At 38.7% G+C, this 17,450-nt stretch overlaps 1 protein-coding gene across 2 annotated transcripts in view; it reads right to left on the reverse strand.

Moving 5' to 3' along the window:
• Window positions 1–17,450, reverse strand: part of AFAP1 (actin filament associated protein 1) — a 66,712-nt gene that overhangs the window by 39,298 nt on the left and 9,964 nt on the right. For both annotated transcript variants that reach the window (XM_009285362.2, XM_009285361.2), the window contains exons 3-5: window positions 9,065–9,173; window positions 3,836–4,047; window positions 542–721 (exon numbers count right to left, since the gene is read on the reverse strand). In XM_009285362.2, coding sequence (XP_009283637.1) covers window positions 542–721; window positions 3,836–4,047; window positions 9,065–9,173 — 501 coding nt within the window. The remainder of the gene's footprint in view (window positions 1–541; window positions 722–3,835; window positions 4,048–9,064; window positions 9,174–17,450) is intronic.

The raw sequence follows: 17,450 nt of genomic DNA on the forward strand, positions 1-17,450 counted from the left end.
TTTTTCTCCATCCAGAGCAATTCAAACAGGTATCTCCTCAGAGATCCTTCTTTTCAAAAAGGTGACTGTGATGTTGGTATGCCCAATTTTTGCAGGGTAGCCTATGGCGGTTACGCAAATATACCACTCCATAAAGCAACCTGGGTACCAGCCCCCTCCACCTTAGGGAATTTGAACCTTCAGCTCACTACTAGTGTGCCCTCACCACCAAAGCTTTCTGGAAAATGTGCTGAGATGAAAATGGAAGGGAATTTGCCACCTCTCCTCTCGGTGCCAGATTATTGTGCAATTAGCAGTGAAAACCATACTCAGCAGCAGCAGCAGCAGCAGCAGCAGCAGCAGCTGTGTAATACTGAGCTGCTGATTACCCAAGGAGTTGCTTCGAGGCCTGAACATTAAGTCTGTATTTCTGCAGTCCCAAATTAGATGGGATTTAAGTGGTCTGGATTTGCCTAAACGTTACTGTCTGTATCTCAGTTTTTAACAGCAACTGGAAGCACTTTGTGGGTGGAAAAGCTCCTGGTCAGAAATCCCCCCTTACCTTTAGCCACTGTTCCGCCTGCTCTTTGCTCTGTACTGCCAGAACCAGGGCATCCGCTCCTTGGTGTGAGATTTTCAGCTCATGCTTCTTCTTTTTGCTGTCTTTGGGAATGTACGTGATACTGCAGTCATTCAGGAGCAGCTCCATCTGGGGCTGCTGGTCCTTGGAACTTTTGTAACACTAAATATGTGTAAGGAAAGTTCAAAAGTTAGATATCACCTTTCTGAACCTTGGGGGAAAGCTGTTATTACATAGAAATACTATTTTTTAATTTTTAATATTTTCCGCGCACCCCTTTACCACATACCACAGAGTCCAGCCAATGCCAACTTTGCATTTCTCCTCCTCATCCCCTCTGTAAAGCAAAATTACTTCCAGACTGACATTAATAGACATCTTTTATTGCAGGACAGGTACAACATATGGAGAGCGTTAAGCTTCTCTGTGTTATCCTTATGACTCAACCTTGACCTTGATCAGGTAGGAAGAGGGTGATTTCAGATATCTGTTCACAGGTAGCAGCAGAATAAACTTGTACAGTTAACAAATTTAAAGCCCAGATGCTTACCCTGCCCTGCAGCAACAGCCCGGCGTATCAAGGCAAACCTACGCCAGTGCCCACACGCTGCAGCTACAAAGGCTCTGGCACATGCCCTACTCAGCTGTTCTTTTTCTTGAGATAAGTAAAAAAATTGTCACGCTGTGGAAAGGGGGCAAAGTCGCAGGACGGTAATTTTTTTAGCTAATTCAATTTAATCAGTCACTGCACAAAGCTGCTTAAATCTCCATGTTAGTTTACTCTGTAAGCTCCTGGATAAAACTACATAACTTACCCAATGTTTTTTCCCTCAGTAGTAAGTGCTGTCAATGAACAGCCATTTCATGCTGGATCACTGATGACCTGCTCTATGTTTAAATTGGTGATCTAAAGATTAAGGGTTTCACGTTACATCACTTGTCCTATAGACCTAGTCCTGTCTTCTAACACATCAGTATAGTTGAGGTTCATCAAGCTGTCACAGAGTGCCAGACTACAGGACGTTTAATTGTGGATATGAATGTCCAGTTATTTTATATACTTGGGTAAATTGGGCTTTTACTCATACAAATAAGCACAAAGGCTAAAAAGGTATCTGATAATAAAGAAGACTAATTAGTATATGCATACATAGAATAGTTGAGTATAAATGTGAACAGAGAAAAGCACATGAACTTTTGCATGTCTGCGGCAGTATTCATGTCATGATGCAACTGTCAGGAAGACAGTAGCTGTTAAAAGTATGTTATAAACTCTACAACTTAGGCTGAGCAAATACAGCCACTCTAACCCAGCCTCTGCAAATCACTCATAATCCTCCCTCCCTCTCCAAAGCCCACTAACTCAAAGTTTCTCTAGCTTGGTCTCTAACCCAGTCTGCAAATCACTCATAATCCTCCCTCCCTCTCCAAAGCCCACTAACTCAAAGTTTCTCTAGCTTGGTCACAGATTTTCAGTTTGTAACATTAAAAAAATGTCAAGTTTTCAAGCTATGAAGTCTTGAAAACATACAACATCAGTCACTTTAAGAAGCAATAACCAGTATATAATTCCCTTTATATTAATTTAAATATTTTACTTATAATTATACATGACTAAAACTGAAGTATTTATATATTAAAGGACTTTAAGTGAAAAATGATTCCCTACTAGAAGTTATTTCTAATGTCTAGTTCTAATTAAAATATTTTGGTTTTATGATGACAGCTGCATTTATAACACAAGCAATTACTAATCCCTAAGAACATATATTTGTTTTACTTGCATATCTCATAAGTTAAATGTCTAAGGCCTCCTTCAAACAATAAACCAATCTTGTGTAACTTGGTCATTAGACTCCTATTGTGATTTTTATTTTCTTAATCCCCATCACAGAATTACTGAAAGACAATCCCTATAAGGAAAAAAAAAAGCTTTTCAGACCACACATATGGCTAAAGGAAATGAAAATAGAAAAAATAACATATTTCTATACAGAAAAACAAACATAATTGTAGAAGAAATATTGTGTGACTTCAGAGAAAATCTGTTTTTTCCCCTCTGTCTTTCTTTTCTTCAAGCTGTTATCAGATGGTCCTGAAATTTGATATGATCCTGGTATATGGTGATAAAAATGTGGACTAAGCATAATGGCATCATAATACAAACCGAATCACAATATGATACAAACCAAATCGGAATCAACATTCTTTTCGACACTTAAATAGAGGCGGATAGAAAAATTAAATCCTCAGTAACCACTGAAAACTGGCAAATGAATTTCAACTCTATTTTCAGAAACCTCTTACCCAGGTACCTCTATTTCATATCCTGTTATTTCCTGTACCGCCACAAGCATAAATGTACTGGGGAAGTGAATGCATCTAAGCTATGTTGTAAGAGCGTAGAATAATGAGGTTCTACAGAAAATGTTCTATCACCTGTTAATCAGCTTTTAACATTTGGGATATTGCAGTCATTATTAGTTACATAATTAGTTACAACTGTTGGAAGCACCAGACAGGAAGACAGGGAGTGCCTAAGACCGCAACTTATTTATTACTGTAGGCATTAGTTCGCTTATAATGACACAGGAATGAGTGTTTCCCTCAAATAGGCTCTCTCTTCAGAAAACAAAACATCTATGAGCAGATCATTTACTAACTTACAGAATCTTCTACTGGTGCCTCCAATCAGAAAGAAACACAGCAGATATGCTTAAGGAACAAATACATCCACTTGTTTCTTTCCTTTCTATAATGCAGCTGTGCATCATGTGAATACTGCATCTGTAATGACCGCAGAACAGATGGCAAAGGTTTCGTTTAAAGCGTATACATTACCACGGCATATGCTGCCAAGTAAATTCTCAGTCGAACAAGGGACTTTTCTCTCCAGCGGTCTGATCCAACAGTTCATACACAAAGCTACCTAGGAGATTTTTGGTCCGCAGGGAATGAAAGATTGGATTTACAGTTTCAGCAATTTTTTTTCCAAATGAAATATGTTAGAAGCTAATAGGCCAGACTTTCTTTCCAGTATCAGGGAACTGCCTGGGTTTAAGTGCAATAAAAATCAAAGTTCTAAGTGGCTAAATGATACGCTTATAATTTCAGTGCTTCTCTGCTTCTTGGGTAAATCATGACCAAACTCTTTTCGTAAAGTTACTGTAGACTTGGCCACTGTTTGCAGAACCTATTCCAAAAACCAGATTCCTGCAAAAATAAATGCGTCTAAAAGGTACAAAGAAAATATAGCTAGATAAAAATAAAAATTACCAGTAGTTTGTTTTCTTTGATAACACACAGTAGTTTGGTCCACTGCCCAAATCGTTTCTTTCTAAGGAGGAAGGCACAGATTTTGGCATCCTTCACCAGATCCATAGAGGCCTCCTCGGAAGGCCACTGATGTCTCATTTTTTTCCCCTTTCCATCCTCCTCCTCTTCATCATAGGATTCGTAAGAGCTGCTCATAGCATCTGAGTCATAATCTTTAAGAAAAGCGTAAAACTGTCAAGTTAAAACACTTAGCAATGAAGCGTACTGAAATAACTGAAAATCTCAACAGGGTTCATTTTAAGTTAAGGCTTTTGAAAGTCAGCCGTGAACAAATTACTGTTTCAGTGCTTAGTAATATCAATACATTAAGTTAATGGAGTAAGAGATGCTGTTCCATTATGACATTTTATAGAAGACCCATACTGATACCTTGGGAATTTTAATTGAAAAAATGAGCTGGGAATAAATAGTTAGAATTTTAGGTAGTTTTTTATTCTCTTCAAAATATTACTTAGCAGATACCTTCATCTTTTGTAATTCTTCTACAGAGAAACATCTTCATCTTGCCCTATTGCATAATGCAAAATGTAGGCACAGAAATGTCAATATTAGTACAGCATATTAAGAAACAAACACTGAATTATGACAAAGGTCACAAGAGTAAATTATGGGGCACTATCTACCTATCGTAACATTTCATACAATTCTCAAATACAGAACCTGCACTGATACAATTAACGTTGAATAGACAATGCTGTTGCTTGAGCTACGGATTCTGCTGGAGTTAAAGGCATTCTGCAAAAAAAGTCCTGTTATGTTAGCCTAAACAGTTTAATCCTGCTCGAAGTTCGGCAATGTAACGGCAAGATTCCTTTTTAATTAAACAATCTTTGTTCAGGCCTTTCATTTTCAACAATGAAATTGTTGAATTCAACAATGCAATCAGCTCTAGCAGTCCTCAACTACAAAACTAATTTGCCATTATCACAGAACCTTCTCTTCCATCATCCATACTTACTTATTTGTTTATGTGGGCATATAAGTAAAGCTCCTCAGATAATAACACCTGAAGGCAAGCCTGTTATCCACTGGCACATGCTCCCATGCAGGAGACTTGATTGGAGTATTTTCAATAGCTGAAATTTCATCCAAACATTTCAAGCAGACTTTGATATATTTTTAGGCCAGAATGAGGAAGAAAAATATCTCATTTGCTTTAGCTAGGTATTTAGGACACAGTTGGGATGTAGGAAAGAGACCTGGGACAACTGGGAAAAGGACAAGAGAGTGAATTGCTGGAAAGCTCATTCTAAATCAGTTCCTCCCTATGTGCAGAGTCAGAATGGGATATACCTAGACCTCACATTGCTGAATCAAGACTAGATATTCTGATCCTATTTGTGTTTTCACAAAAGTGTACAAAATAGTTTGTCTTCATTCCAAAGTGAAATGAAAATAAAATTTCAAGCTCTTGAAACTTTTTTTTTAAATTTAATTTAATTGCCATCTTCAGGTCCATTCTGCTACGGAGTGTTTGGTTTGGGGCAGCTTTGTATGGGCAAGTGGTAAAAGCCTCAGATTATTAATTAAATTAACTGTAGGAAGTGCTGAGTGAGACTTCAAAGTAGAGATTGAAATTCTGCATGTTAAATATGCTACAGGTACTTCCTATGGGGCTCACAAGCAGTCCGAGTGCAGAGTTCATGTTAGCAGTAAGTTGTATGATCAGCAGAGGGACTCTGCTGGCACAGCAGTTGCAGGTTCATCCAAATCTCTGTTTATAGGAGGATGAAAGCCAACAGGAGCTTCTGAGGCTGACATTTCTGGACTCCCATCTTCGCTCAGTCTAACAGGATCTCTGGGGACCTGTTGCCATATCCTGCTCATTAACTACTCCCCATGTTTCTCTTCTCCTTAGGTTGTGGGACTCTTGGCCAGAAGAAGAGTTTGCTGTGTGACTCACACCAGGAAGGATGACCACCCTGGAGTACTCATATCGTGCGGGCTGAAACCTTTGCTGCACTTTGCCACATCCCGCTTCTATTCTTTGTTTCTCCAAACTGCTCTATCATGACCAAAACAAGGCTGTCAGGCTCTGGACACAAGCTAGCTTCTGTTCACATTGTAAAGTGACTATTTTAACATAAATAGCATAGGCAGACTACTACCCATACTTAACAGCTTTAGTAGTTATACAGAAAGTTATGCAGAGAAATCCAGCATGTACGTATAATTGCAAAGGGTTTTGAAGCAGTATTACTTCCAACTAATATTCACTGTGAACTGAATTTGGGAAGCAGTAAACTACCTATTAAAAATGCTAAATTGTGGAAACAAACTGTGTAAAGGTAAGTTGTGGAAAGGCTACTGGTGACTAAATCCTGTCGTCTCTTATTGTCTCATCACAACAGGTAATGAAACAGGCTTGACAGTAAACTTTAGGTAAGATCTGAAAAATTCCTGTGTATATGTTCAAGTCAACACACTCTTTGGGTCTTGGAGTGGGGAAGGGGGCGAGAGAAAGGCGAGAAATACAAAACGTGTAGGAAAAGTCAAAAGTGTCTCTCCAAAATAAAGTTATTTTATTAAGTCTACTAAAGTCTCAGAGACTGAGATTCACTGATACAACATGTTCCAGTGCTGCTGATCTACCTTTTTTGCATCTTCTGCATTTTCTGATTATTCTAGCTTCTTTTGACATTGGCTTTTTACACTTATCTTCATAAAAATTTTCCACTCTTAGGGGGTGAAAATCACAGTGGACTTTCACATTATTTGCAATAGCGTATTCCAAAGATTAATCTGTAAAAATTTAGGCATATTGTACAGACCAGTAGGTTTTAATAAAGAGAGAGTTATCAGACAAGGCATATTCAGTCTTGTTTTCATCTACATGCAAGTGTTCATTTACAAAGTTTCATTTACAAACAGATTACAGGGACTTGGGGAAGTTACGGATATTTCATTTTCATGATCTATATTCTGCAATTTTCTTCTGCTGCTGTTCGCCTTTATAGGTAGGACACAGGTATGTAAGCCTCCTTGCTATTAATGACATTACAAAAATATTCCATAGGAATATTTACTTAAGATAATGATATCTATCCCAACAGTTGTTTAACAGTTTATTCTTGCACTTCTTTTAGCACTTCTTTGTTATGGTCTTCTCCACCTCAAACAGTCCGAACAGCTAAGGCTACATCTTTGGTTAATACACTGCTTTGGTGGCTTATTTTAATTACCACACACACTGGATTTAGTGGAAGTTTTGCTTGAGTGGAGATATATTACTAACGGCATATTGAATTTAAAAGCAACTTTATTACCGATGAAGAGTGGAATACTTTTAACACAAATTAAAAGAGATGATAAGGAGTTCAGGACATAAGAAAATACAGCAAAATCACAGCAAGTGAGATGATAAGTTACACTAACAGAGATTTAAATGTCTGGAGATATATATACTTAAATTACGGAATTATTAATGAACCTTTAAGGCTGATATCCTAAATATTTTTATGGATTTGGATGGTTAAGTACAATAAGAAATCAGTTTCATATTTTGTCTTTTTTTCCCTAGGTGATCCTTTAGCAGTTCTATTAATATTTGTTCTATTAATATTTTTCTGCCTGAGCATGGCTCTTATTTAATGACAAAACACAAATCAGCAGTTCACCGGACTACAGGGTGTAGCAGGACCACCCTGCAGCATTTCAAGGGAGGAAATGAGGAGAGGAGTGATTTTGCTGCTCTGCTAAGACTGTATGTTCCTTCATTTGCTTTACAGTATATGAAACTCTTTCTTACCTTGAATTTCTTAAGTAAATTAAGATAGCCTCAGTTTGTGCAGTGTACAAGTGAATAATTAATATTCTAAGGTGACTCTTATGCATGTGTTTCAAGAACAGATATAATTTTCTTCATTTGTTCTGGTTCAACTAATAAAAATGGCTATAAAATGGGGGAAGATATGCCTTTAATCTTTGGGCCATAGAAAATAACGATTAGCGATAAATCAGCCATACACAAGTAAGAAATTACCCCAGCCAATAAAAAAGCAGCAAAAAGGAAAATCTTTGCGATTTTTTGGTACATAATGGCCTGTTGACTGACCCTGTGTAAATGCTCACAGCAGTCATTTCATCGCTTCATCGGCGTGCTCCCAGCGTAGCTTCACTTAAGTGCGTAGTTCTTTGGATAAGTATTTGGACGTGAGAAAGAGCATTTGTGTGTTGCAGAAGGACATTCTGGTGGTCAGTTAAGAGGCAGCCCTCTGCCTTTTGCACTAAACGAGCAGTCACAAAAATACCGTCATATGCATCAAACATGGCTTGTGGGAGCCAGTATGAGTGATTTATCCCTATCCACAACGTGTCATCAGAAATGCTGTAAATCACGTCTTTTCAATAATTCGTTTTTTCTTTTTATTTGTACACTTTAGCAAGTAATTCAGTGCAATAGAGGCATACCAGTAGATCTGCAGATCAGCACCAGTTTCTGAGGAAATACCGTCATATGCATCAAACACGGCTTGTGGGAGCCAGTATGAGTGATTTATCCCTATCCACAACGTGTCATCAGAAATGCTGTAAATCACGTCTTTTCAATAATTCGTTTTTTCTTTTTATTTGTACACTTTAGCAAGTAATTCAGTGCAATAGAGGCATACCAGTAGATCTGCAGATCAGCACCAGTTTCTGAGACCTCTACATTTACAGTATCACCAGTTTAGAGGGGTTTTCTCTGGACGATACTTAAGTCTGGACTCCTGGTCCAATGCCCCCACCACCTGCATGGTTCAAAGCTGTCCAAAAGACCAGTGGCTGATTTGGACCTTCTGTCTCCAATAGCAGCTGAAACATGTTTATGTGCACGTAACTTGAGCTCCAGGTTTAGTTTCCTCTAAAAGGAGCCTGGTTTGTGCACACCAAAACAGTTCTGCAGGCCAAACAATGCATGGCCAGTGAGGATAACCAGAACCAGCGCCAAATGGTCAAAGCCACGTTTACGACACGTCACCACAACACCAATAGAGATGTAGGTGTCAAATACTAAAAAAGCTGAAGGACACTGGAATTACCAGAATTACGCTCAGAAACTGGTCTAGATATATATTACTCACTGGAAGTCACCACAGCACCAATAGAGATGTAGGTGTCAAAAAAGCTGAAGGACACTGGAATTACCAGAATTACGCTCAGAAACTGGTCTAGATATATATTACTCACTGGAAGTGATGTACTCGGGAGCCTTTCCAGGACTAAGTGGTACTGCCTCTTCATAATAGCCTTCGGGAAGGGAAGATGTTGGTAATGGTGGAGGCCCATTATCTGGTGGCTAAAAAAAAAGAAAGAAAAAGAAAAAATGAACTCCTATCACTCATGATAAGGAAGCAGAACCTTCTTGCATGTGCTCCAACTGAGTCCTTTGGGAATATAAACACAGCATGATCTCACTTGCCACTGTTAAGGATGGCACAATCAAGGTAACAACTACCTTAGAAGAAGTCCTTTCGACAACAGCATTAAGTGGTAAAAATGTTGAAAAGATATAGTTCTCTATTTAAGAACCAGAAACTTAAAGGGTCTATGTCGGAAAGAGATTTCTGTGCACTGACCATTTTACAGTGTTAAGGCTTATTTATTAGTATTTTACATCTAAAATAATTCGTATTACAGCAGCGAACAACAGTTTGGTTGGACAGTTTAGGAAAGCTAAATAGCTTGGGCTGGCAGAGATAAAGGACAGATAATTTAGATCATATTTTCATGATGTATTTTGTTTTTCAATGGCAAATCAATTCTTAATATAGACATTAATTTTTAAAATGCTCTTTCCACATAGTGAAAACTGAGCTACAACTAAGGAAAAGTTTGGAACATCAAGAAACTATTATATGATAAAATAAATATTTCAAATACCAGGTCAAATTCTAAAATGCTTCTTTTCTAAATATAAACCAGTTTTAAATTTAAAACTGACCGACTGCTGGTATGTTGATATAGTAAACAAAGTAAATTTAGTACTCTATGACTTCTTCCATATGACTTACTGTTCTATTTCCTTAACAAGTACCAAAACAACTGTATTTTATAGAACTCATTCATATTTGCCACAGGTTTTTAGTTCCATATTTTCATATTGGAGAAAATACTGAAGTCTTTTTCCAACACCAGTGGTTTATTGCATGATTACAAAAATATAACTTGTAAGCAGTCTCATTTCTGCAGTCACATTTTTTCAATATATCTTTCTCTTTCTTCATGTAATGAAAGAGCTATAACGGTGTATATCTGCATTGGACTGATCCAGTCTAAACTCGGGGAATGAACAGAGATACCAAAGTAAGAAACTAGTCAGGGTGAGCTTTGCTCGTGGTCAGACACAGACACTTCTGGAGTGCAATTCAATGGGCTGAACAGTCTAGTAGAGGCATAGAGCCTTCTTCCACATAATATAAATGAAGCCACATTGACTAGACTCCTCTTTTGCTATAGACCTGAAGTTACCCGGGAGGAAGCTGAGCTTTAATAACACGTGTTATTAAATGTACTGAAATTACTTCTGTGGGCACTTTCAGGCTTGGATTCATCTTTGCAGATTTCAGAGCTAGACATCTCCAAATCTCATTACCGATTACACACCTACACCGCACACCTAATTCTTAACAACATCAGCAAGACGAGTCCCACCCTTAGTGTGCTCTGTAGTTAAATGCATATTGAGTAGGTTATTCCACCTTGCAGGTAAGTGCTTGCGTATTCCTGATGTACAGGAAGGCAAGGAGCTAGCGAATAAACCTGCCCTTCGGCTCATCCAGCGCTGACTTCCCTGGGTGCACTGAGTAAAATCAGAAACTTCCCCACAAACAATGAACCGACTCGTGACTGAACACAGAAATTCTTGGTCCAATTGAGATTTACACTAACATTACTTCTCTATCAACTGATATAGCCAACTTCATATGTCACACTCAATTACAGATAAGAGATGGCAATTACTGTTATCTACAATGTGAACCAAATGTTTTCCTCACAGACCAGTTTTGCTAGAGAAATTATCTGTCAAAGAAGCAAAATAATGAAAAAATACAACTTTCAGCATAGTTTCCCTGTCATTCTGCTGAAAAAAAAAATTGCAAATCTGCACATAATCACAAAATAAATTAGTCTTCCCAGGTTAGCTGCTGCTGCGCAACAGGTGTAAGGGACATGAGGAAATATTACATGTTCGTTAATATTGGAAAATTGACAGCACATTATGAATTTTGCCCTACACACCTGCACACATCAGCTCTGTGTGGCCTGAACTGCTAGACACAACAGGGGGAACTGCCTCCAAAGAGTCTGTATTTTCTCCCTTCACGCAGGTGGGCAGAGCCTTGCTCAAGTGAGTCGGGGTCAAGGTTTGTTCCTGGGGCAGTGTAGATTCATACCACCCCTTTCATAAGACAGATATATTAATATCTTGGTATAGCCTTAAACTATTTTCCCTGTCAGGTGTATATACGATATATGAAATTCCTATTGTTATTAAACCTAATTCGCCCAGGAAATACCCATCCTGAGAGTCATTCCAATTTTGACTTGACACAGCACAGGTTTCAAAGCTATCTTTTATCCAGAAACAAATAAGAGGTTCCAATAAAGATCGGGGGGGAGGGGGGGGTATCCTTGTTTTTAGACAAAATACAAAATGTTTATTCAGAAGAAAGAAAAAAGGAAATGAAACACAAATGGTGCTTGTCTGAATTCGACCCTGCTGGAGCACCGGTTACTTCATACAGCTGGGGTGGGCTGGGCTGTGCAGCCAACGTCAACACAGATGGAATCCATTGCTGAATTAACCAGGCCCTCCTTTCTGAAACGCATTTTGCAGTGCTTGCCATAACAAAGTTGAAGACAATTATAAAAAAGATTTTTAAAAAAATATATATTAGGAGAAACAGAAACATCCAACATTAAATACTTTCTGATTAAAGCAAGGATGCTTTAATATTGAAAGAAAATCCAACTGATTAAATACAAAATAAAAATACCTCACTCAAATCTGTACCATAAACGGCTACATCTTTTGGGAGCTATGGAATACATAAGAGTTTGAACATCAAGAAATGTAAAAAGTACATCTGAGCATTCTGCTATTACTTACTACTATTTACAGTGCTTTAATTTTTTTACTCTTGCTAGTTGTATTGTTTAATTCTTTCAACTTGGCAATTTTTTAGTGGAAGAATTTTGATGAAGTTATGAATTATGAACTGAAAAATAATTCTTTATTTTCATTACTGTACCTGAAAAATAAAAAGGCCATAAAACTCACAATACTATTTACATATTCTATAAAAGGATTAAATCTCAAAAAACCCTAGAACGTGTAGTTTAAGTGGTATCAGGAGGAAAGACCTGGCAACCTGAAAAGAAGGCATTAGCACGAATTCCTACTTTTTTTTTTTTACGACAGGCCACAGGGAAGAAAACGAGAGACTGCTGCCTTTCAAGACAAATAACCTTGCTCAAACACAGAAATAAGAACTGAGTTAGAAAAAAAAATACCATTGTTTTATCTCATTGGAGGAAAAGGGACAAAGATGAGCGAGATATTGTTGCCCAGAATAATACCAGTAATACTGAAACAATACTGATAAAGGTGTTTGTCAGGTGCTGGGTCTGAGACCAAATGAGAGATGCTTTATTTGAAATGAAGGAGCAGACAGGGTGATAATTACACTACAAAGTTGAGATCTCTGAAAGACTGGATTGTGCACGGGATGCCCAACTCCAGTTTACAGGAGGGATTGTTGAGAGAAAGAAACAAGTATCTCCAATAGTAAGCAATATTTACCTGGATAGTAAAACTCATTATTCTACTGGACTCTATGAAATAGACTTAGTGGAAATATTAATTTTATGGCATATTACGGTCTTCCCCTCCCCTTGCCCCTCTGTGTTCCACAGACCACAAATAAACTCTTTCTTTCTTTGTCCTAGGAGATAAAATACTTTATTTCCCCCTTTGTCCAAGGGTTCCTATCTTCTGTCCTACGAAGATAGGCCATAACTTTTTTTTTAGAGATAGTCTAGCTGATATCTGCTGGCAATATGGAAGTATATAGTGTGGAAAGCAGTATGAAAGACAGAGGAAAATAAATGTCATCATATAGGGGCCTGAGGATATAAAATCACTTTACACCCCAACGAAGACTTACACTATGTACTAAATAGAAAGAAACACCTCCCTTTATGCAATGATTTAGGACGTGGAGATTTCCAGTGCAAAGCAGTGACTTTAGCAGAGAATGTCAGTACACTCGTGCTGCAGGCAAAGGCTGCCAGCAATTCAAGGGCCATGCTCGCACATGTGTTATTAGATCAACCACCAATTTGGATCCAGCCGGACTGTGGAGCCAGCTGCTACATAACCCCCTGAAAGCAGCAACATGAGACTGGAAAAGTGGTCACACATTGGTGATGCACAATATAGCTATTCAGAAGCCAGCAGGCAAATGTGGGCTGTCAAGAAGAAACCTTGACACATGCACATACCATTTGCTTTGGAGCAAGCTTAGACCTGACTTCTGTACAACCTCACCGTATCCTCAGCCTGGAGTGGGAAGAGTGCTCACACATTTATGATCCCTCTCCCCACACGGAAAAAAAATGGATGTCCAGAAAGCAAGGAGAATCAACAAACTGAGTACCAATATACTTGGCAAAATTACTGACTGTACATTTCAACCAGGCTTCATCATACCACTGTAAAGGCGGGAAATCGGGCACCAGTACTTGTGACACACTTGGTATGAAAGCCTTCAGATAAACTCAAAATCGCTAAGGCACTAAAAAGAAATCACCATTTATTGCCAGCTATTGAGGACCTGCATGGACATTGGATTTATTCAGGACAAAAGTGCTGACTATATGGGATGTTAAGACCACATTGAGCTGTGTAGGAGTGAAATATTAGCCTGAACATAGACAAGCAGAAGCTGAGAAGAATTCTTCATTTGACCTCAGCTCCGTATTCCAAAGTTATAAATTTCTCAGCTTGTCAGCTGGACCCTACAAAACTGGGAGCCAAATAATGTGAAAGAAGTCTAACAACTTCTCTTTTCAGCTTCTGAGCACATCTGACAAAAGACAGCAAACCATCCAGCCAGACACCAAACTCAGCTTTTTGGAACAGAGTAACCCTGTCAGTCCTGCCACAAGGTGCGTAACACGGCTGCATGACAGGCTGGTGGTATAGTCCCACCCAACCACCACTGAGTGTACCCAAGCAATTACAGCACATGCCTCTGGGACACCGGTGCTACCAGGAAAAAAACAAACGGAATTGCCCAAGAAATCAACAGCCAGAGTCAGACACGATGGGAGGCCCAGCAACCCCCAGCAATCCTACCAAGAGCTGAACTGGTAACCCACCAGCTCCTACTGCAGTGCTGAACAGATGAGGGCAAGGAGGAAACGCTAGCAGAAGTGACTACTAGGCGGAGGATGAGTATAAACACAAGTGAAGCTTTTCCTTAGGGTGATCCTGAACAGTGCCTTGAGCAGGTTTAAGATTAAGAACAAAAGAAGGTACACGCTTTGCACGCTGTCCTCCAGGGAGTGGAGGTACATCTGACAGCCTAAGAATGTGTCTGCTGACTCAGGGCTGAATGCCTAATTAAAGGTATCTCTGGAAAAGTGCTTGTTATGTAGAGTATAGTGACTACAAACAGATCACAGCCTCAGAAAGCACAGCTTGGCGATGGGAAAGGGATCTGAACAGACTTGCTTGCATTTAAAGAATGAATCAGGGTGTACTATGGCTCCACAGTTTGATCTGAAGATTGTCTGGACAGCATTTACACAGGAACCTCACCAGGAACTGAGTTACCATTTCACAAAACACAGCACATCTGAGTTCCGCTTAGATAACATGATAATCCCTTTACCTAAGCAAGAGGAAGGTAAAGATGGCAATGAAGAGGACCAAATGGAAACAGTAAGAAACCAACCCAGGGTATCGACTGAGCAGAGAACCCAGCTGGTTCTTGCATCTCTGATGGCAACATCAGCCTGCGGCAGAACCCAGGCATAAGCTTAAGTCTCAGTTCTTGCCATTGTATTTAATTAACATTTGACATATTAAATAAAATTGAAAAGGCTGGAGCACAGAATGCACCACTGAAAGGACAGATAGCTGGAAGGAGCTACACCCAAACACTATGGAAGACAGGAGTGGAAATAAGCTTCAGACTCCATGGAAGTAACAGAAGATCTAAGGAAATAATTAAAAAGTGAAAAAGAATGAGCCATAAACAAAACCACAATATTTCTGTATCATTCAGATTTTATAATCAAAGATTATTACACAGCCAGTTGGAAGCATCACTCAGACAAAACAATAGAGTTGACTCATATCAAGCAAAGGGTCTGGTTGTACCAAGAAGAGACATGGGCTTTAATTAACACGGGGGAACACCTTCATGCATATTACATGAGAAAGATGAATCTCAATTTTGAGCAGCATGGGGCCCTCAGTCAGAGGTGGTTATTGTGACTGTGCTCAAAGAAGTGTCCGTATTCCCCAGCGAAGACAAAATCACCTTCCTATTCCAGGAGTCAATAAGCTCATCCAGGTACACGACATGACAGTGGGGACAAGACAAGGCAGTACGGTGAGACAAGTGTGGGCAACACCACTTCTACTGGAACAATATTTTCTAAGGCCCTGAGCACTGCATCAAACAAAAACAAGAAAAGACTTTAGTACTTACTGGCCTAATTCCTTTCCCATGTGTTTGTGCACAGCACATTAATGAGTGTGTTTAGAAAAGTAAATAGGCTGGTTCCTAACTATCAGCACAAGGAGGGTGTTTTATGGACACAAATAGCATAGAAACAAGAAACCAAAAACCTGAGGGAGCATGTTATGAAAAATGGTGGGACAATATCCTATCAAACCTGTGGTATTAGTAATTTAATAGCTTTCGTCTGTGGAGGTCAAAGTCTATCAGCATCTAGTAAAGACACAAAAGAGGGCATACAGCTTCCCAATGATCATAGGAAGAATCTGGTAAAGCAGTTCAAATCCTACTCTAAATTTGACCTGAGCTCATCCAGTTTAAATGCAAATTTGCAGCTCATTCTGGCAGCTTAGCAATGAAGAAAGCTTTGAAATACAGTGATGTGCATTGTTATAACTGTATAATACAAGCGAACTGAGAAGGAAATTACTTGAACTAAAACTTTTCTGTCATACTATTTGCAAATGTGAAATAAATAATCAACAATAAGGCACGAACCCCACCCAGGGGAAACGGGAATGGCAACTACAGTGTTCTGCAAGATATGACCAACACAAAACGGGCTGCAAATACTTCTTTGTCTTTAATCTTTATGCAATCATATATAATGATCAAAAGTATTCAACAACCAACTGCATCATGCCCAGAAGACTCTGCTGGTTTGGTCACTCATGATCAAACTAGAACACAAACCTACAGCAGGTGCTTAGGAGAAAGACTAATACAGTTCAATAGAATTGAACTATAGCTCAAAATGAAACTGATAGAGCCTTTCTTATACACAATGGAGTGAAATGAAGCCCGAGAGGAATATGATTGTCATTTCAAAGGATATCTGAGGCACAGGTACCAAAGTGAGGAAAAAAGCTACTTAAACACAAGGGCTGGCAATGAACGCTGGGATGGTGGAACAGCCTTTCAAATTGAAATAGTGGGTTAAAGAAACTTAAATGCTAGTAAATAGATTTTGGTAAGTTTCTGAAAGGGTTAACATTTTATAATTGCCTGCAGTAAGAGTGACTGCACTGAATAATCAAAAAGGCCCCTTTAGTTGTTCCTTCATTACGGAAGAACTTGTTGAGATTGGTTCAAACTGAAGCTATTAGCCAGCTCTGAATGAAACAACTGAATTTTTGTTGAATTTACTTTTGTTGCTTTTAAAAATTTTCTGCAAGGAGAAAAACTCCAAGGCTCATACTATCTTAAGATTATCTTTTAAGAAGAACAGAGAATAACAACTGTTTTTCAGTGTTGGAAGAAAAAGCAAGATGAAGTAAGGATTCATAGGTACCCACCAGGCACATGAGCCCCTTGATTTTGTTATGGCACTAGTCTCACTGCACGTTTTAGAAGAAGTTTTAAGACTGGCACTGTTTTGGTTGTTGTTCAAAGAATGATTAATGTAATTGGTGATGTATCACCTCAAAAATCCTTTTGATTTCAGGATGATTTTTTTCTTCTCCAAGGACACTGTCTCCTTTCAGCATTTTCTAATAAATATCTGAGAGTATACCTGACAGGCAGCCAGATAAAGGGAGGCTGTCAAATTTCTTCTCCACAATAGGAAACCCATTTATATGAAACACTCCTACAGAGTGACTGTGTACATTGCAGGAAAGGGTTGGAGGAAGATGACCTATCCTTTTGATTTATACCTACAGGGGTTCTGGCATCTTGCTGGACTCTTGTTGCCATTAAATAATTATTAAATTGTCAGTATTCCAAGAAAAATAAAACGTATACTCAATTTTACTGTGAAAATCATGCAAAATAGCTGTGCTATTTGTATTTGATTTTGTTGGACTGCACAGTGCACTGAA

Source organism: Aptenodytes forsteri, unplaced genomic scaffold, assembly GCF_000699145.1.
Source record: "Aptenodytes forsteri isolate BGI_AS27 unplaced genomic scaffold, ASM69914v1 Scaffold88, whole genome shotgun sequence".
NCBI lineage: Eukaryota > Metazoa > Chordata > Aves > Sphenisciformes > Spheniscidae > Aptenodytes > Aptenodytes forsteri.